The sequence below is a fragment of the Crocodylus porosus genome, unplaced genomic scaffold (assembly GCF_001723895.1).
Source record: "Crocodylus porosus isolate Cpor-Errol unplaced genomic scaffold, CroPor_comp1, whole genome shotgun sequence".
Lineage (NCBI taxonomy): Eukaryota > Metazoa > Chordata > Crocodylia > Crocodylidae > Crocodylus > Crocodylus porosus.
Genome location: NW_017728947.1, coordinates 52,111,329 through 52,129,700, shown reverse-complemented (window position 1 = coordinate 52,129,700; position 18,372 = coordinate 52,111,329). Strand labels below are relative to the sequence as shown.

Here is an 18,372-nt window from a genome sequence, read left to right as displayed (position 1 = left end):
GCGGCGCTGCTCCTGGACTGCTGGAGTCCCGGCAGGTCTGCGCCGCCCCCCAGGGCCGCCCGCGTCCACCGCTCGCCGGAGCCGACCCCCGGGGCCGAAGCTGCCGGAATCTTCTGGATCGCGCAGGTGGGCTGTGCCGGGCCAGGCCGGCAGCGGGGCGGGGGGAGCAGGAGCAGGAGCAAGACAGGCCTGGGCAGGCCGCGGGGTTGCCTCGCAACAGCAAAGCCACGCCCGCCCGTTGGGTAGAGCAGGCTCCCCCCACGCCCGGGGTAAACGTGCAGTCAGACGCTCTTTGTCATTCAGCCTTCGGAGGGCGGCGCACCTGCGTAGGCCTCTTAGCCAGAGTTGCTCAACCCCATGAGCCTGTGGGGAGGCCTGTGGCTTATGGCCCTGAGTCCTAAACCGGGTGCACTGGGTGGCCCTGCCTTGCAGGGCTGGACAGAGGCAGTGTGACGCCTCAGAGCCTGATCCCGGTTTGTGGGGCCTGATTTCTCCTGCACGGGGGCCAAACAAGGTCACCCAGGACTTGATCCAGGAGTATGGACAGGGTCCTGGCATGCAGGGTCCAGCCTAGCCCACGATCCAGCCCTGCACTACTCATCCAGCCTAAGGGGCCACCACTTATTTAGATAAGTGGTTTGCAACTTCAGGTCATGTCCCAAATGAGGGTTGCAGTGGGGTAATGCCAGCAGCGCTGCACACAAAGGACAAGCCACGCTGCGTGCAGGAGGCCTCCCACACCCAGGCTGCCACCACACTCTGATCCCAGCAGCAGGTCACGGCAAAAAAACATTGGGAACCACTGGTCTAGATTGATCAGCACTCAGTGCCAATTGTTCACATACCCACAGAACACTTTAAGTTGATGGTTTTCTGTATTGCAGCTCCTCAGTTTTCCTTCTCTGTGGGTGCATCTATACATGCCATTAAGGTAACATGATAAACACTAGTGCAGTTTGCACCAGAATCAGCTGCTCCCATGTGTAGTATCTGCACATGCACCTGGGACTGCAGCAGTTTGAGCCAAGGTGGAGCAGCCCTGGGCTGGCAAGCAGGCTTGGTGGGAGGGCTGGCTAGGACACAAGAACACTGAAACTGCAGAATTTGTGGTTGACACCCAGAGCCTGCTGCTCCACCCCAACTCAGACTGCAGTGGTCCCAGTCACAGTCCACACATGCATTTCTGCACAGTAAATGAGTCGATTAATTTAGAGCATATTAGTTCAGGTGGAGATCTTTGTGCATTAATCAGGGCATTATACTCCTGTTGCCCAGGATTTACCACATTAGCATTCTTAAATTTTCTTTAGGTCATTTAGATTTCATAGACATTAGGGCTGGAAGGGACCTCGAAGATCATCATGTCCAGCTCCCTGCCCCAGGGGCAGGAAGTCAGCTAGGGACAAAGGATCCCAGCAAGATAAGCATCTAAATGTTTCTTGAATGAGTCCAGAGTAGGTGCCTGCACCACTTCTGGAGGGAGGCTATTCCAGGCTGTGGGGGCTCGGACCATAAAGAAATTTTTTCTTATGTCTAGCTTAAAATGGTCTTGTAGGAGTTTATGATTGTCGGTCCTTATTTTTCCTTGGGGTGCTCTGGTGAACAGACATTCTCCCAGAACCTGATGTACACCCCTTATGTACTTATAAGCAGTCTGAGCCTGCTCTTTCCAGACTGAAGAGTCCCGTGGCTCTCAGCCTGTCTTCATAAGGCCTGTTCTCTTGCCCTCTGATAATGCACTGGCTCTCCTCTGGACTCTCAAGCTTCTCAACATCCTTCTTGGATTGCAGAGCCCAGAATTGGATGCAGTACTCCAGCTGCAGCCTTACCAAAGCCGAGTACAGTGGGAGGATGACATCCTGAGATTTACTTGAGAAGCATCTATAGATGCAAGCCAGGGTTTTGTTTGATTTACCAGCTACGACATTGCATTGGTGGCTCATATTCATCTTGTGGTCAATCATAACCCCCAAGTCTTTTTCAGCAGTGGTGCTAGCAAGCATAGCACTGGCAAGCCTATAAGTATGCTGCAGGTTTTTTCCCCTAAGGGGGAGTACCTTACATTTATCGGTATTGAACATCATCAGGTATGTGTTTGCCCACTTACTAAGTTTATCCAAGTCAGTCTGGATCACTAGCCTGTCCTCGGGCATGGACACTATTCCCCAAAGTTTAGTGTCATCAGCGAATTTAGCCAGTGCACTTCTGACACCAGTGTCCACATAGTTGACAAAGATGTTAAAGAGACCTGGTCCAAGGACAGAGCTTTGGGGGACACCACTGGTCACAGAGCGCCGTAATGATTCACTGCCCTTTACTACTGGGTCTGACCTTGGAGCCAATTTTCCAACCATCAGACTGTGGTGTAGCCGAAGCTACAGTTGGCCAATTTATCTATGAGGAAGTCATGGGATGCCAGATCAAAGGCTTTTTTTAAAGTCCAGATATATGACGTCAATCTCTTCTCCCTTGTCCAGGTGATGCATCACCTGGTCATAAAAGGAGATGAGATTGGTGCTGGCTGTCCCTCAGGATGTTGCTGTCAGCCAGCTTATCCGGAAGGGTCTCCTTGATAATTTTCTCAAGAATCTTACCAGGGATTGAGGTCAAGCTTGTAATTCCTGGGATGTACTTTCTGCCCGTTCTCGAAGATGGCCTTGACCACATTGGCCACGAGTTTTCGAACATTTTTGTCAATGTTTGGGCTATGACACCTGCTAGCTCCTTGAGTACTCTAGGGTGTAATCTGCCAGGACCAGCTGACTTGGAGGTGTCCAACCTCAAGGTGATCCTTTACTACATCAACACTGATCCTGGGTATAAATATGCCCTCACCTTGGCCATTCTGCATCGTGCTAGACAGAGCGGTCCCATTGGACTGATGAAAGACGAAGGTGAAGTACCCATTAAGCAGGTTGGCCTTTTCCTGGGTGTTGGTTATCAGCTGTCTGGTATGGTTCAGCAGGGGTCCAATCTTACCCTTGTTTTTTTCCAACTCCCTACATATCTGAAAAGGGACTTTTTGTTATCCTTGGTATGTGAAGCCAGATGGAGCTCCGTTGCAGCCTTGGCTTTCCTGATCTGCTCCCTGCAGGTACAGACCAGTGCTGAGGACTTGTCTTCACCACACAATTAACTCAAATGTTGTCACAACTTAAATTACATTCACACAGAACATTTTCATTCAATTTGGCTGGTTTGTCAGGGTATATAGGCTACACCTTGAATTGACACAACTTGTTATCTCTTGACACAGTCACTCCCTGCAGCTTGCTAGTTATTTAGCAGCGAGGCCACTGCTTGTGGTAGGCTAATCTAAGAGAGAACATAGCTCACCAAGGAGCTGATCTAAAATGTGGCTTTTGTTTAATTTTGTGTTGCATTCTGTCTTTCAAACATAGCTTTAGCAACTGTTTTATCATTAACCCAACTTGGTTAATTTCCAAGAGCTAAACATAAACTAGCATCACATCTTGTGGGAAACAGCTTCTGACTCCTTTGTGATTCCTTAGGGAAGATTCCAGGTCAGTGTCTGGATAAAATCCAGATGATTAATATTCTGGCAGGGGCTTGTTGGGTTTTTTTTGGCCTCTGCCACTTCCTGCCTTGCTTTTTCTTCCTGTCCCACTGATATTCAGTGTCTCCTGTGACAGCTTTGCCATTTTCCTCTTAGTTGTTCATTTGTTCATCATAACTATTACTTACTAATTGTCTTGCATGTGTAGTGTTATCCTTCAAACTTAGGCCTTTTTCCTTACAGTTGATTCTCCAGTTCAGTTGGAAGTTTGACCCATACAGACTTTATTTTGTTCCCACCTCCAGTCATCTTCTGCATCCCCTGCAAAATTTAGGATTCTCTCTTATCGCTTGTATCCTCAACACATCATGTCACAGCCATAATAATCCTGTCAGCTAAGGATTGCATCAAATCCTTGCTGGAGTCTGCTACTGTCACTATTTTGTGAGCAAAATACTTTTCTTAGTGGTATTGAAGAGGTGCAACTCCAGAATAGTCAGTAGCCCAGTAATGAAGGGGTTTACCTGGGTAGAGGAGGCTGAACTTCAAGTTTCCATTTTAGACAGGGGTGGGATTTGAAACTGGGTCTCAAATCCCAGGTGAACCTTTATCACCCAGCTGTTAGCCATTTTGAGATTGTTAAGGGTTTCACTTTTGCAGACTCTGCTGATCCAAAGTACAATGGAAAAACGTTCTTGAAAGAAATGAAAGCATTTTGCAGAATAGGAACTTTTGTGTGTGTTTTTTTTTTGTTTGTTTTTTTGTTTTTTTTACCATAAGGCAGTATTGTAGTATGTAAATAAAGAATGCATGCAGAAAAAGCCAGGCTCACAGTAATCTGTTTTAAGAAAGAACTAACACAAATCACTATGCACCTTTAGTTTTTCCAGTAAATTAGTTTCCAATTCACTTATAGCAGTTTTCTTACCACCTTGGATACTAACAAGACTGGAGAGAGAGAGAAAAGCTTTGTAGCATGACTTAAATTTCTGATCTAAATACACACAACCATCACAACACTCAACCCTGCAATTTATTTTTAGCAGTTTTAAGTCATGTTGTTTAGTTGTACAAATGGGTGAATTGCAAATCCAATGTAATTTCTCCAGTGTTATATAGCACTTACTGAAACAGGGTCTAATAGATCTCATTTTAAATAGGATTTAAATATTTGTTAGTGACTAAGTTATGCTTATGCATATCCTCATTGAGTAAACAAAGAGCACAGTGATTTACAGTGGGAGGTTCCGATCATTAATACAACTTATAAACAACACTACACAAATAAATTACACATTTCTGGTAGATCCGATATCTTTTATTAGACCAACTCAAATAGTTGGAAAAATTCTTCTTAGCAAGCTTTTGGACACAAACACCCTTCATCAGGCTGAGAGAGTCTGTCTGTGCTCTTCTGCAGACACTTCCCCAGCCTGACGAAGGGTGTTTTGTGCCTGAAAGCTTGCTAAGAAGAATTTTTCCAACTATTTGAGTTGGTCTAATAAAAGACATCGGATTTACCCAAAGAACCTCGTCTGCCTATGTCCTTAGATCAACATGCCTACAACCTACACCCCTGAAACATTTCTGGTATAGAGTTCAGTGGAAAAATTCCCTGAAGAATTCTTTTAATTGCAGTTTCCCTTCAAATGGTCTGAAAGTCATGATTTAATCCTTTAGGCTGCTTTAGGAATTCTTAGGGAAAAATGTATATTCTTCATAGGTACTGTGCAAACTTCCACATAAAGCTTTTGAATACTGATCATTTGCCCATACATTGTGGGTAAGTGACCACTAAGGGCCATTGTTTTTGTTTTTGTTGTGGTGGTATTCAGAAATTGAACCAAGGCCCCTTAACTTTTCAGCTTATGTCGTCATATGTTGTCTGATATAAAGACATTATATGGCCTTTGCTCAGACTTATCCTAAGCAGTTCAAGTTGTATTGTCTGGTCTGTTTTTCAGTCTGACCTAAGTTAATTTTCTAATGTGGAATTGACTGTCAGCCACCAAACCACAACAAACACTACATAATACAAATTTTCATCTTCCATATGCAATCAGTGTGCTACCTGGTCTTAGGCAGCCTTCACATCCACAGAACCATGTGGAGCCAATCCCACACACACTTTCGCTTTGCTAATAACTAAGTTTGTTGTTGTGAAGTTAAATGGAAAGCTGGGGGCATGGGTCTGGTTATTTGTGTGTACATATTGGGGATGGGGTTTTTTCACTGAGAGATCCTTTAGCTGATGGATATTCAATGGATATTTTGGCTGTACTTGCTTGGTAGAACAATTCACAGCTATTAGTTAATTATCTCTCTCAATATGCTGCACATTACATCACTATATAACAAATCAAATATCTTCTCCCTACAGGTATCTGATATTCATATCAGTAGGTTTCGGGATCCCAAGCGAGTTCTTGATTTTGAGAAGTTCTGTTCTGAAACAATTAATATAATTCAACCAGCACTTGTTCTAGTAACAGGTATGCAGTCCAGAAATCAGACTTGTGTTGCCCCCTCCTTTGACAGTTCTCTGAAAAGCTCTTTCTAGATTCAAACAAAGAAGCCAAAGCTTTAGGGCTTTGTAAGTAATAAGAGTGAAACTAGAGCAAAGGGGTATCTTGTTAACCCCACAAAAAGATACAGTACTAGCCCCAGCAAAATCAGTATTAAACTAAACTGTATTTTGGAGGTAAAACTGGAAGGTTAGTGAGAGTAAGTGCTCAGCACCATGTAGTACAGCAAGGGGGTGCATCTGTATCATGTCTTTAAAAAATTCCTTAAAGTTATGTCAGCGTGCCTCAAACCTGATCAATGGCAACCCTTCCTAGTCTGGTCCCTCCAGCTATGATTGCCAATCATGTGTCTTGTCTGAAATGTGGAATGCTTAGTGTGAAGTACAACTAATTTCACCTGTCACTTGAAGCAAGCTGTTCTTATCTCCAAACTGTCAGTTGTTTATAACCCCTATTCATTTATATAAAAAAACCTATGTAGCTGCGAGAACTAATCTTTATGAGATTTTGCTGCTCATGCTTTTTTTACCATATGGCATATCAAGACAGTTGACATAAGCTGTTTTTGCTGTTTTGGCACAGCTATCAAAATGGATTAGAATATGCTAAGTAATCTGAAGCAACCTTGTTGTAATTGCTGTATGCTGGACTCTAGATGGGAAGGAGGCAAGGTTCTCCATAGTAGAGAACCTATCGCTGACTGTCATTATTGAGCAAGCATGCTTCCTAAATGGCTTTTAGGTTAAGTTATAGTACCGTATTTACTCAATTCCAAGACAAAGTTTTTCCCTCAATCAATGCAGAGGGGGGGGAAAAAACCCTCCTCTTAGATCTGAGTACCAGGCTGGGGCAGATGCCAGCTCAGCTTTGGACCTGAGTCAGGATTGAAGCCAGAGTGGAACTGCTACTTGCCTTAGGCTGGGGTAGCTTGTGTGGTGAGGGAAGAGGCTAATGATGAGGGGCACGCAAGGGAGACCATATGGGGGAGTGTGTGGAACAGAGGGGAGATTGTGCACTGCACCTCCATTGCACAGAGGTGACCACATTGCCTTCCTATCCCCATCTGCCCTCCAGCCACTTACTGACTACCCCACCACACCCCACTGCTTACCTTCAGCTCCATCTCTGGCCCCCCCAGCTCTGACCTGGCTGGGTCTGAAGCTGCTGCTGCCGTTTCTACCTTGCCAGGTACCTTGCCTGTGCTGGGCCCTGGGCTGCCACTGTTGACTGCTCCAGAGCTAGAGCCAGAGCTGCCACAAAAGGCACAGGAATGGGGAGTGGGGGGAGCAGGCACAGGCATAGGGGGAGGGCTAGAGGCAGGGGGGTGAAGAGCAAGGGTCTGGTTCCTCGCCCTCTGCCTTTGCTTTCTCTGCCACAGCAGTGGGGAGGACAATTTTTAAAACAACCCCCAGTAATTAGATTATATACATGGAAAATTATAACTAATTTACAATTTTCCATGTATAGAATCTAATTACTGGGGGTTGTCTTAAATTTGAAGTTGCCTTGGATTTGGGTAAATACGGTGATTTGGAAGTATCTTAATTTGTTTGTAGATAGTTAAACATAGTGCATCAGTAAATGAGTAAGCATTAAAACACAAATTCCTAATGGACATATAACTCAAATATTGGCAAGAAAAAAAGGAAAACTCCAATTATAATTAAAGCTGACATTACCAATGTCAGATGAGTGACTATCCTAGGAAATCTAGTACTGCAAGTAACAAGTTGACCCCTCGGTGTTTTCAGGGTATAATGGATACTTGTAAAAACTTTATCTGCTTAAGCCAGGTATGTGGGATTAGCAGTGTGCTGACATTATATTAAACAGAAGATGGAATATAGTCACGCAGAGTACCTAAACTTTAACAGAGAGCCTTCAGGAGATTCCCAGAGGAAGCTCTTACAAATGGCAGATATTTCCACTATACATTCAGAAAAGGCCTGTGATCATTTAGAGCTGCAGAGAGATTTTTGTCCACCTGCAGGCCAGAATGATGCAACTAGGGGCTGATGTGTGCTGGCACTAGGACCCAGCCACTGCCACCATCACTTTTCCCTGCTGCAGTGTGGTGAAGGTCCCTCCCTGAGTGAAGCCCCCGGTAACATTGCAGCACAGCGCAGGTGAAGTCCTTCACTACTGAAGCCCCCTGGCTCTGGGCCAGATCTAGCCAACAGATGGAAAACCAGGTTGTGAACCCCTGATTTAAAGTATAAGGAATGCCCTGCATGCATGCACTGTATATTATTTCTGTGCAAGCTGCATAAAATGTAGTCTCTCATTCAGTCTTTGCTTCCTGCATTTACAGGTGACTTGACAGATGCCAAAACAAAGGACAAGTTGGGGTCTGAGCAGATTGAGGTAGAGTGGCAAACTTACCAGTCAATCTTAAAGAGGTCACGGGTCATGGAAAAAACCAAGTGGATTGATATTAAGGGGAACCATGGTAAGTACTGAGGAACTAATAGTTTAAATGAAACAGTCTGTTACTTCCCTTAAGATCATGAAATTTCTATCTAGTCAAATTAAAGTGAAGGCTTTTTAGAATGTGAATACTCATTAATGCACTGGTGCAAGGTCTAAGACAGGGTGGGCAAAATATGGCCTGCGGGGCCCCTAAAAAATTTAGAAAATTAATATTTCTCTGCCTTTGATTCCCGTAAAAAAAAAACACAGGAACTAGGGGCAGTAGGACCCAGGGGAACCCAGCGGGCTCCTGCAACAGCAGGGCCTGCCCAGCCCTGCCCCCTCAGCCAGAAGCCCCATCGGGGTCTGGGGGACACTGGGAGTGAGCGGATGCACCCTCCCACACTGGTGTCCCAGGACCAGTGCTGGCAGTGCCCAGAGCAGGGCGGCAGGACTACAGGACGCTGGCCGGCAGGGGCTCTAAGGAGCCAGGCCAGCTCCCTGCTGGTGCAGCCCAACCTGGCTCCACAGACCCCTGCCAGCCTGCACCCTGCTCTGGGCCTCACCGGTGCTGGCCCTGGGACATTGGTCCCAAGATGGTGGCCAAGGGACGGGGCACCTGTCAAGGGGCAGGGCTAACCATGCAGCCCTCAACAACTTGCCAAGAATGGATAAGCGGCCCTCTGCCCAAAATAATTGCCTGCCCTGTCTAACACTTTGAAGTTTTGCCATCTGAGGATCCACGTTAATGGTAGTGTCTCCTACATTGGTTTCAGGATTGAGCTTTTAGCAAACAAAAGGATAGGGTCTCTCATTTCTTGCCTTTGACTAGCGAGTATTTGTGTAACTTGGGGCATACCTTTTAAACCAGGGACATCAAACACAGTCCACAGGCTAGCTCTCTGTATAGCTTGAGCTCAAATATATGGGCATCCATCCTATAGTTCATCCAAAGCCAGATGGCTTCAGTCAATAAGACTTGAGCATGTTATTCATATTAATAACTGTCAGGATCACAAGACTGTGCACTGTTTCCTCCATGCTGTCTGTTGATTTGAAAGTGATGTTGGATGGTTAAGCCCAAATAGAGTCTTCAATACCAGGAAGAGAATCATAAGAATTTGTTAATTTGATCACAAGTTCCAGAATTCCATAGGCTCTGGTAAATGTTCCAACATCCACCGTGAAAAAAATTCTGGAACTTATTGAGATTAGCGGAAGGACTGTGCATCATACAATATTTACCCAAAATCCTGTGCTTAAAAAAGGCCCTTGTGAACGCAGTGATTAACTTGGGCATTTGCTTAAGGTAGCATAAAAAAAGTAGGGGTTTGCTGATAAAGATTTTCTTGGCCGACACCAATAGCCAGTTATTCACCAGGCACCTTGGCTGATACTGATCTGATAATAACCGATTTACAAGAGCACAGCCAGGCAGTGTGGAGACCAGTTCCCTGCAGCTAAGTCTGTAGAAGGGAAGAGGCAAGGGGGAAGGGGAGGGGAGGGACAGATCAAGGCCCCCACAGTTAGGGAGGAAGTGGGGCAGGGGCTGGTAGTGCTGCCCCACCAGGGCGATGAATGGGATCCTGGGGCTGGGGCGGAGAGTGGGACAGAGCTGCAGATGGCTCATCCAGGGGATCAGTGTCGCAGCACTTAAAAATGGCAGTGGGGGCTCTTGAACTAAAGTTCACCAAATAAGCTTTAGTTCAAGCACTGTTGCCACTATTTTTAAGCACAGGGATGCTTTTAGGAGTGGAGCTGTGTGGGGTGTGGGTGGATGTGGGCTGCCCTCTGTGGGCTCGGTGCTCTCCACCCTGCTGTCTTTACCCTGGGAGCCACACACTGGCCATGTGTCCCTGCCCACCCAGCAGCGGGAGGTACACCTCACTGCTGCCAGGTAGGCAGGGGACACAGAGCCAGCATGTAGTTTCTGGGGCAAAGGCAGCAGGACAGAAGCCCTGAGCCCACGGCAGGTAGCCAGCATCCACCCCACACACGGATTGGAGGGGAACGTGCCCCCCGCCCATGCCTCCCCCGGGGGGGTGTGCAGCAGTGGGGAGCCACCGCCCCCCCCACACACACACACATCCCTGGACAAGCTGCCCTCGGCTCTGTCTCACTCCCTGCCCTGGTCCTGGGGATTCACTGCCCAAACTGGGCAGTACTCCCAGCCCCTGCCCCACTCCCTCCCTTATCATGGGGGCTCCAATCTGCCCCCACCCCATGTCCCTTCCCTCCCCCACACTCCTTTCCCGCCAGACTTACCTGAAGTGCTGCTGTCCACACTGCCCAGCTCCGTTCCTGGCCACGTGTATGTGTGTAACTGCACGTATGCAGGTGGTGTCCAGGTGCCCCTGCCAAAATATTATATTTATTGGTTAATATTATCAGCTACACCAGGCATAAAAATCCAATAGCTGATGATGTTAAGTTTCCTGTTATCGGTGCTGGTCTGATATGGCACCTATATATTGGTGCATCTCTCTAAAAAAAAAAGTAGTGTAGATGCACACTTTTTCTCTAATAGGAAAAAATACTGAAGAGCTTTCCCATGTAGGGAATCAGTTCAGGGGACTGCTGAAACCTTCACTTATCCACTTTATCCTTATCACCTAGAGAAAGTGAGCTAAGCCAAAATCTTCAGTCTATCCTGCATGTGGCTTGGAGGAGGAGGAGTGCTATATAACTGGCAAAGAAGCAGATGCTCGTGGGTGTAGAAAGCTTCTTTGTGTGTCAGGGACTACCGCTGTGCTTGCATGCAAATTAAAGGGGGGTTTGCTAACACACTAAACAGGATGTGAAGTCACATCTTTGTACTTGGAGAGTGCAAAGTTACCTTGTTACACAGCTTGATGGTTTATGAATTTGTCAGAGGGGTATCTCCTGATGTTTACATACACACAGTTAAAAGCAGCCTGTGGTTCTGATGAGTTCATATGCAAACAGCAAGACTCAAAGATAATTGATGTTTATAGTATGTACGGCCTACCATGGTTTGCAGAACCTGTCCTGTCCCAACCATGGACCAAAAGAAGACTTGGAGCTCCAGATGGTTTATTTGGAATTTTAATTCATAATTTCCTTTTTTCTCTTTCCCTGCAGATTCATTCAACATTCCACACCTAAAGAGTGCCCAAAATTACTACAGGTACTTTAGTATACCATGCTAAACTCAAAAGTCGAAAGTTAATTAAATGGTAGAACATTCTTTTCATAGCCTATTTTTCATGTGTACACCTTCTGACTGACTTTTCCAGAGCTTAAAGCCATGTTGGGTTTAGTTTTCCAGTTGTCCTCTGTTGCTTGCTACTCTTGGAATGGGCTGATTCAGTGGAAAGTTTGTTGCCCGCTTTGTAATCTTTCACTTCCCTATGGTTTGTAGCCGTGTCTGTTGTAATTCTTCTGTTACTACACGTGCTCAATGCGTCATGTCTTTCTTCTCTCTTAAATCATCTCAGTGACACGTTTCTGAAATGCCATCATCTTAGAAGGATTCTTTTGTAATCTCATATTCTGAGGTTCCACTCTGCATCTTTAGTAATACTTTATATCTGCATGAGGAGATAAACTGCTGAACTAGTTTATCACCTCTGAATAAATTTTAGGAAATTAGAAAAGGGACAGGTAAGAAGGAGTGAGGACAGAGGAGAGGGGCAGACAGAAATTCCTAAAGAAAAAAATCCTAAAGACTGAAGCAGAATGGATGAGAAATGCCTAACCCCCCTATAAAAGACAGAAAAACCTCTTTCTCTATCCATATGAAGGATTGCAACAATCCACTGGTAGGCATGAGATGTGAAGGACATGTATGTTTGAGTACTAATTCAGCCAACCCTTTGTTTATGCCTTCACCACAGAATGAGCCTAAAGTGTTACCCCTAAATCCCTCCCCATCCGCCCTCATCCAAACACAAAAAACAACTTCCGCAAGTGTAGTGGTGCTTTTCCATTTGTTTTCCATTGTGTTTTCATCCATCTGGCACAGTTTGACTGCACAAGTGAAGGTTTTACTTCAGCGAAACTCAGCCACTTTGCAATGATGGCTGAATTATTCAAGTGCTAATGTCCTACAGTACTGCACTCACCTTAAATTTGAGCTGACTGCTTGTTTTATAAATCACTTTTTCATTGTCCAAATTCTATTTTTTGGGATTTTGTCTGTTTAGTGACAAGTTTAATATGGCAACATATAGCTAAAGCAAATCCTATAACTTTAGTAGAATTGAGTCTGCTTGCACCAATGTTGATTTTGGCCCACATTCTGTGTACTCTTCTGAATTCTTTATCATTAGACTAACGCAAGGGGTTTTTTTTTAATTTCAAGTGATCACTCGCTGAACATCATGTTTTCAGGTAAAAAAATCTTCCACTTCTAAACTAAAATGACTTCTATTTATAACAAAAAAAAGTTCTGTAAATATTTTTTTTATTTATTTTCTTGCTGTTGGGGCAGGTCTTAAAACTGATGCAATAGGAGTCATGATATCTCTTGTATAAGACTGGAAAATTGCAGTAAAATCCCTTAAAAGCTGTTAGGCATTACAGAAAGGCAGAGTCGGTATTGTTGGATCAGGTTTATTAATCAGATGTCCAAATGAAAAATAATATTAAGGAAATATCCAGGAAATCCTTCATGAGGATAGAGAACACTGGAGATAGCAGAGAAGAATGGATGGCTGTGGAGGCATCTTTTTTCAAGTCAGACTGGCAAAAGTACAATAGTTCTTTTGCCTGGAACAGGAGGAGACACTGCTGTCATGCTCCTGTACATTTCTTAGACAAAAGATATAATTCTTTGCCTCTGTTAGGGTATCATCACTTGTACAACGCAAGAGCATAGACATGGGGAAAATGGCATGGATTTTTTTCTTAACATTCCATTCTAGTTGTCATATGTTAATGCAGAAGGCAGAAATTGTACGTAAAATACACAGTTTGTCAAAATGATGTGATATAATATTTTTATCTTTTAACTGAAGAACTGGGGTGACTGTTTTTTTTTCTCTGCACTGTTAGACTCAAATCTGTTTACCATACTTTCAGTGGGAGTGAAAACAGCCTGCTTGGGATGGTGAAACTGAGCTTCCAGGGTCTGGTTTTGGGGGTTTTTTTGCAATTCTTGAGGTGTTGCATCATTAAAGGAACAATGATATGGCTCTGCTTCAGAAAAAACACCATTTCATAAAATTTCCTATGTGGTGTTGGAGAATGGGTATTCAGACTGGTGCTGATTCATGTGCAGTAATCTTATTTATAAGGTAGTATTTTTTTTTCTCTAACTTTCTGACAATTTATAGTTAAATTGGTAAATTCTTAATGATAGAAACTGTTTTAGATTGTTATAACTGAACAGACCAAATCACATTTCTTATTTGAATTGATTAATATTTTATGTTCTGTTTAGAAAATGCTCACATTAAAAACAAAAACCTCAGCTATTCTTAGTATTTTGCACAATCAATATAGTTGTAACATTTTACATTTTTTTTAATTTCAACTTTCATAAATACCACTGGTTGGAAGGTTCAATCCCTGTGTCAGCTCAGGAAGCCTTCAATCCCTGTGTCAGCACGGGGGACCTACACATAAAATTTATTCTAGGTACAGCGTCTTCTTCAGGAAGTGGGAGGGGCAAGGATTTTTTAGGGTGATATCTTTTACTGAACCAGCTACGTAGTTGGGATGGTGTTAGACAAGCTTTCGAATGCAAGATGTTCTACATCAGGTCTGAGCAGTAGAAGCCAAAAAGCATTATGAATTTCTGTTCCAAAGTTCACCTTTTAAAGGAGTTAGGTAGATTTCCCATGAGCTTGAGGATAGTCAGGTCAGAAAGGGAGATAGTTCTGTGAGAAATATCTACTACTCCCCCCAGCTTGCTGTTACCTGCAAACTTGCTGAAGGTGCACCCTGTGCCATCTTCCAGGTCACTGATGAAAATATTGAACAAAACTGGCACTAGGGGCACTCCACTTGATACCAGCTGCCAATTAGACATTGAGCCATTTGCTACTACCTTCTGAGTCCAATGATCCAGCCAGTTTTCTGTCTACCTTACAGTCCATTCATCCAATCAGTACTTCCTTAGCTTGCTTGCAAGAAAGTTTTGGGAAACTCTTATCAAAAGCCTTCCTAAGTTAAGGTATATCACATCCACGGGGCCAGTCATCTCATCATAGGAGGCAATCACATTGGTTAGGCATGAATTGCACTTAGTGAATCCATGCTGCCTGTTCCTAATCATAATGACCTTCTTCTCCAAGTACTTAGAAATGGATTCCTTGAGGACCTGCTCCATGATTTTTCTAGGGACTGAGGTGAGGCTGACCAGTCTAGTTCTCCAGATCCTCCTGCTTCCCTTTCTTAAAGATGGGCACTATATTTGCCCTTTTACAATTGTCCGCAACCTCTCCCAGTTGCCATGAGTTTTCAAAGATGATGGCCAGCAGTTCTACAATCACATCAGCCAATTCCCTCAGCACCCTTGGGTGCATCCCATCTGGCCCCATGGATTTGTACACATCCAACTTTTCTAAATAGTCCCTATCCTGTTCTTTTGCTACTGTTGGCTGCTCACCTCCTCTTTTGGTGTATGTGTGTTGCTGTCCTTTATTTTTTCTGTAAGAGTTCATTCTGGTGCTGTTTAGTTTCACCCAGAGAGTTGCCATGAAGCCATTTGGGATATTGGATCAGGTATATCATTTTGAGAACAGCATGCATAGGATCCATGACTTATGTTGGTTTTGTTATGGGGTTGTTGATTGTAGTAAGAGGAAAAGAGCGTTTTTACCAATCTTTTTATTCATTTTAGAGCTTGGCAAAGTTTAGTGTTCAGGACATCTGTAATCTAGAAAAAAATATTCATTACCTTATTCCTTTACGTCAAAAGAAGGTATTACAAAGGTTAAGCAGGAATAACAGAAGTAAACCATTTGCTTCCTTCATTTAAAAATCCCTCTTCAAAATACATTTATTTGAAAATAAAGTAATTGATGTGCAAAGGAACACCAGCTATGTTTGTTTCCTTAGCTTTCAAGAAGCCCTTAGAAGGTTAAAAATTGCTGTTTTGTATTAGAAATTTGGGGTGTGGGGGGTCCTAAGATTCTTGGTAAGTAAAGAACTTGAAAGATCGTGATATCTCAGGTACCAAGAAAGTGAAACGCAATTGCAAGAGGAAATTGTATTTTGCATTACGTGAAAGTTTTTGTGTAGTGTAACATTTTGTTTTTGTCTTGAAAAGTCCTTCATTATAGACTTAGTATCCTACCCTTTCATAGATTTAATAGATTTCTAGGGTTGAAAGGGACCTCAGAAGATCATCAAGTCCAACCCCCTGCCCGGCAGGAAAGAATGCTCATGTCAGATGATCCCAGTCAGGTGCTTGTCCAGTCTCCTCTTAAAAACCTCCAAGGTAGGGGAGAGCACCACCTCCCTTGCAAGCTCATTCCAGATTCTGGTAACCCTCACCATAAAGAAGTTCTTCCTAATGTCTAATCTGAATCTGCTGTCTGTCAGTTTGTGGCTGGTACTCCAAGGGGTGCCTTAGTAAACAGAGTATCTCCTATTCTTTGCTGCCTCCACCCCTCCCTGATGAATTTGTAGACTGCTACCAAACCCCTCTCAGCCTTCTCTTATGGAGGCTGAGGAGATCCAGGTCCCTCAATCTCTTCTTGTAGGACCTCTCCTTCAGGCCTCTAACCATACAAGTGGACCTCCTCTGGACCCTCTCATGGTTATCCACATCACTCTTGAAGTGCAGCACCCAAAACTGAATGCAGTACTCCAGCTGCGACCTTACCAATGCTGCATAGAGGGGAAGTATCACCTCCTTAGACCTGTTCGTGATGCACCTGTTAATGCATGATAGAGTGCGGTTAGCTCTATTGATCACTTTGTCACATTGTCGACTCATTCATCTTTGAGTCAACTGTGACTGAGATCCCTTTCTGCTGCTGTGCTGCTTAGAAGGTCATCCCCCAGTCTGTATGTGTGTTGGTGATTTCTTCTCCCTAGGTGCAGCACTCTGCGCTTATTTTTGTTGTACTGCATCCTGTTTTGTTCTGCTCAGCTTTCCAGCCTGTAAGTTCAGTTCAGTTCAGTACCCCACCCAGTTAGTTTGTCAGAAAAACTTTACACTTTGTCAGAGACCTTTAGCATAACAGGGACAAGAGGATTCAATGTTCCTGACATTTTAGAAGCAAGCAAAAAAAAAAAAATCCCCTTTCAAGTTTCCTTAAACATCAAAATTAAACCCAGGACATAAGTCCATCTTTTATCCTTTGAAGGTCTCCTTTAATTAGGGTTTCAGGCAGTCCTGCTAACCCACTTGCCTTGTGTTGTCATGGTCCTGCTGTCATTTGTACCATTTTTGCACAGGAAATGTTACCTATTCTGACCTTTCTTCTAAACATTTTCATGTTAACATCGTTTGTCCTGATACATGATGTCCCACATACCAGCTATGTCCCCTTTAAAGTACAAACCTTTCAATGCCCTTGATTTTTAAGAGTACACCTTCAATAGGAAGGCAAAGATCAAATCTAGTGAAAAAATTTGCATTTGTTCTGTATGCTTCACCTTTTGCCATTGTTTTTAACTTTCCTAACTCTGCAATATGTGTATCTTATTTTGGCAGGAAGTATTCTGGCTGGCGTAAAGATGGCTCTTTCCATTATATCCACACTACACCTTTTGGGAACTATTCATTCATCTGTTTGGATGCCACCCTCAGCCCAGGCCCCAAGAGACCCTACAATTTCTTTGGGATTCTTAACACGGTACTGTCTTTGCATTCCAGTTTACAGTCTGTGATATTTCTTGTAATATGTAGGTCTGTTTGTTTGTTTTTTATCTGACAGATGAGGTTTGTCTTTACAATTTTCAGACTCCTTTCTTTCTGCAGAAGAGTCCTTGTATTTTAAAATTATGATTTAGCTCAAGGAAAACAAATGTGGCTATTTTTCCTCCTCCATTAGAGACCAGTGTAGGTTTTGTTTTTTTCTTCCAAGAAATAATCCAGTATTCCAACATTAAAATGGAGATTATGGCTCAAGGAGACACATAGCAAATTCCTGCAGCCCTTGGGAATGGGGGCAGGCTATGCTGACAAGTAGAGATGGAGGGCAGGGGTGGAGAGGTGAAAAAGGGAAGGGGTAGCAGGGCAAAATCTTACCTGCTCCTGATACTGTTGCTCAGATGGCAGCAGCCTTCTGGCACAGGATCCCTGGGAGCCTCCCAGGGGTGTCCCATTTGATTCCTCCCACAGTATGCTTTTGGGTGCAGTGCTGCTCCTAGCGTGGCAAAGACTTCTGGGGTAAGAGGAGCACCATTCTGCTCATCCCGCTTGTCCCCTGCCTCCCAGGTACACTGCTAGGTGTGGGCCTGCGCCTGCCTGGCTCCTGTAGCCAGACTGGGTGGATCTGCTCTCAGCATGGCAGACTCCAGGGGAACAGGGCGTTCTGGCATCTTCTCAATAGCCAGTGTCCATGGCTGGTGGTGTGTTCTCTCCACGCTCAGTTTCTAAAAGGTTTTGATGGCAGTAGTGTATTTCAGTGTTTCCTTCCTAATTCTGCCTTTTTCAGTTTGGCAGATGTATTTTTTTGCATTTCAGATGAAACAAGAAACAAATGTCTTTATTAGTTAGGTCCTTTTCTTAGTGCACCAGCCTTCGTAGAATCATAGAATTAGGGTTGGAAGGGACCTTGTAGATCTTCAAGTCCAACCTCTTGCTTGGGCAGGAGAAAATCTGGGCTCAAATGACTCCAGCCAGGTAGGCCCCTAGGGTAGGAGCCAGCACCACTTCCCTTGGAAGTTGGTTCTAGCTCCTAGCCGCCCTAACTGTGAAGTAGTTCTTACGGATGTCTAATCTAAACCTACTTTCCAACAACTTATGGCTGTTATTCCTTATTATGCCAGGGGGCGCTA

The 18,372-nt window shown here is 44.2% G+C and overlaps 1 protein-coding gene across 1 annotated transcript in view; it reads left to right on the top strand.

Annotated features, from left to right (window-relative positions):
• The first annotated feature begins 35 nt into the window (after positions 1 to 35).
• TMEM62 (transmembrane protein 62) overlaps positions 36 to 18,372 on the top strand; it is a 42,998-nt gene continuing 24,661 nt past the window's right edge. Inside the window, exons 1-5 of the mRNA XM_019552197.1 lie at positions 36 to 126; positions 5,898 to 6,009; positions 8,354 to 8,491; positions 11,554 to 11,599; positions 17,084 to 17,225. Of these exons, the coding sequence (XP_019407742.1) occupies positions 8,452 to 8,491; positions 11,554 to 11,599; positions 17,084 to 17,225 (228 nt within the window). The 5' untranslated portion in view covers positions 36 to 126; positions 5,898 to 6,009; positions 8,354 to 8,451. The remainder of the gene's footprint in view (positions 127 to 5,897; positions 6,010 to 8,353; positions 8,492 to 11,553; positions 11,600 to 17,083; positions 17,226 to 18,372) is intronic.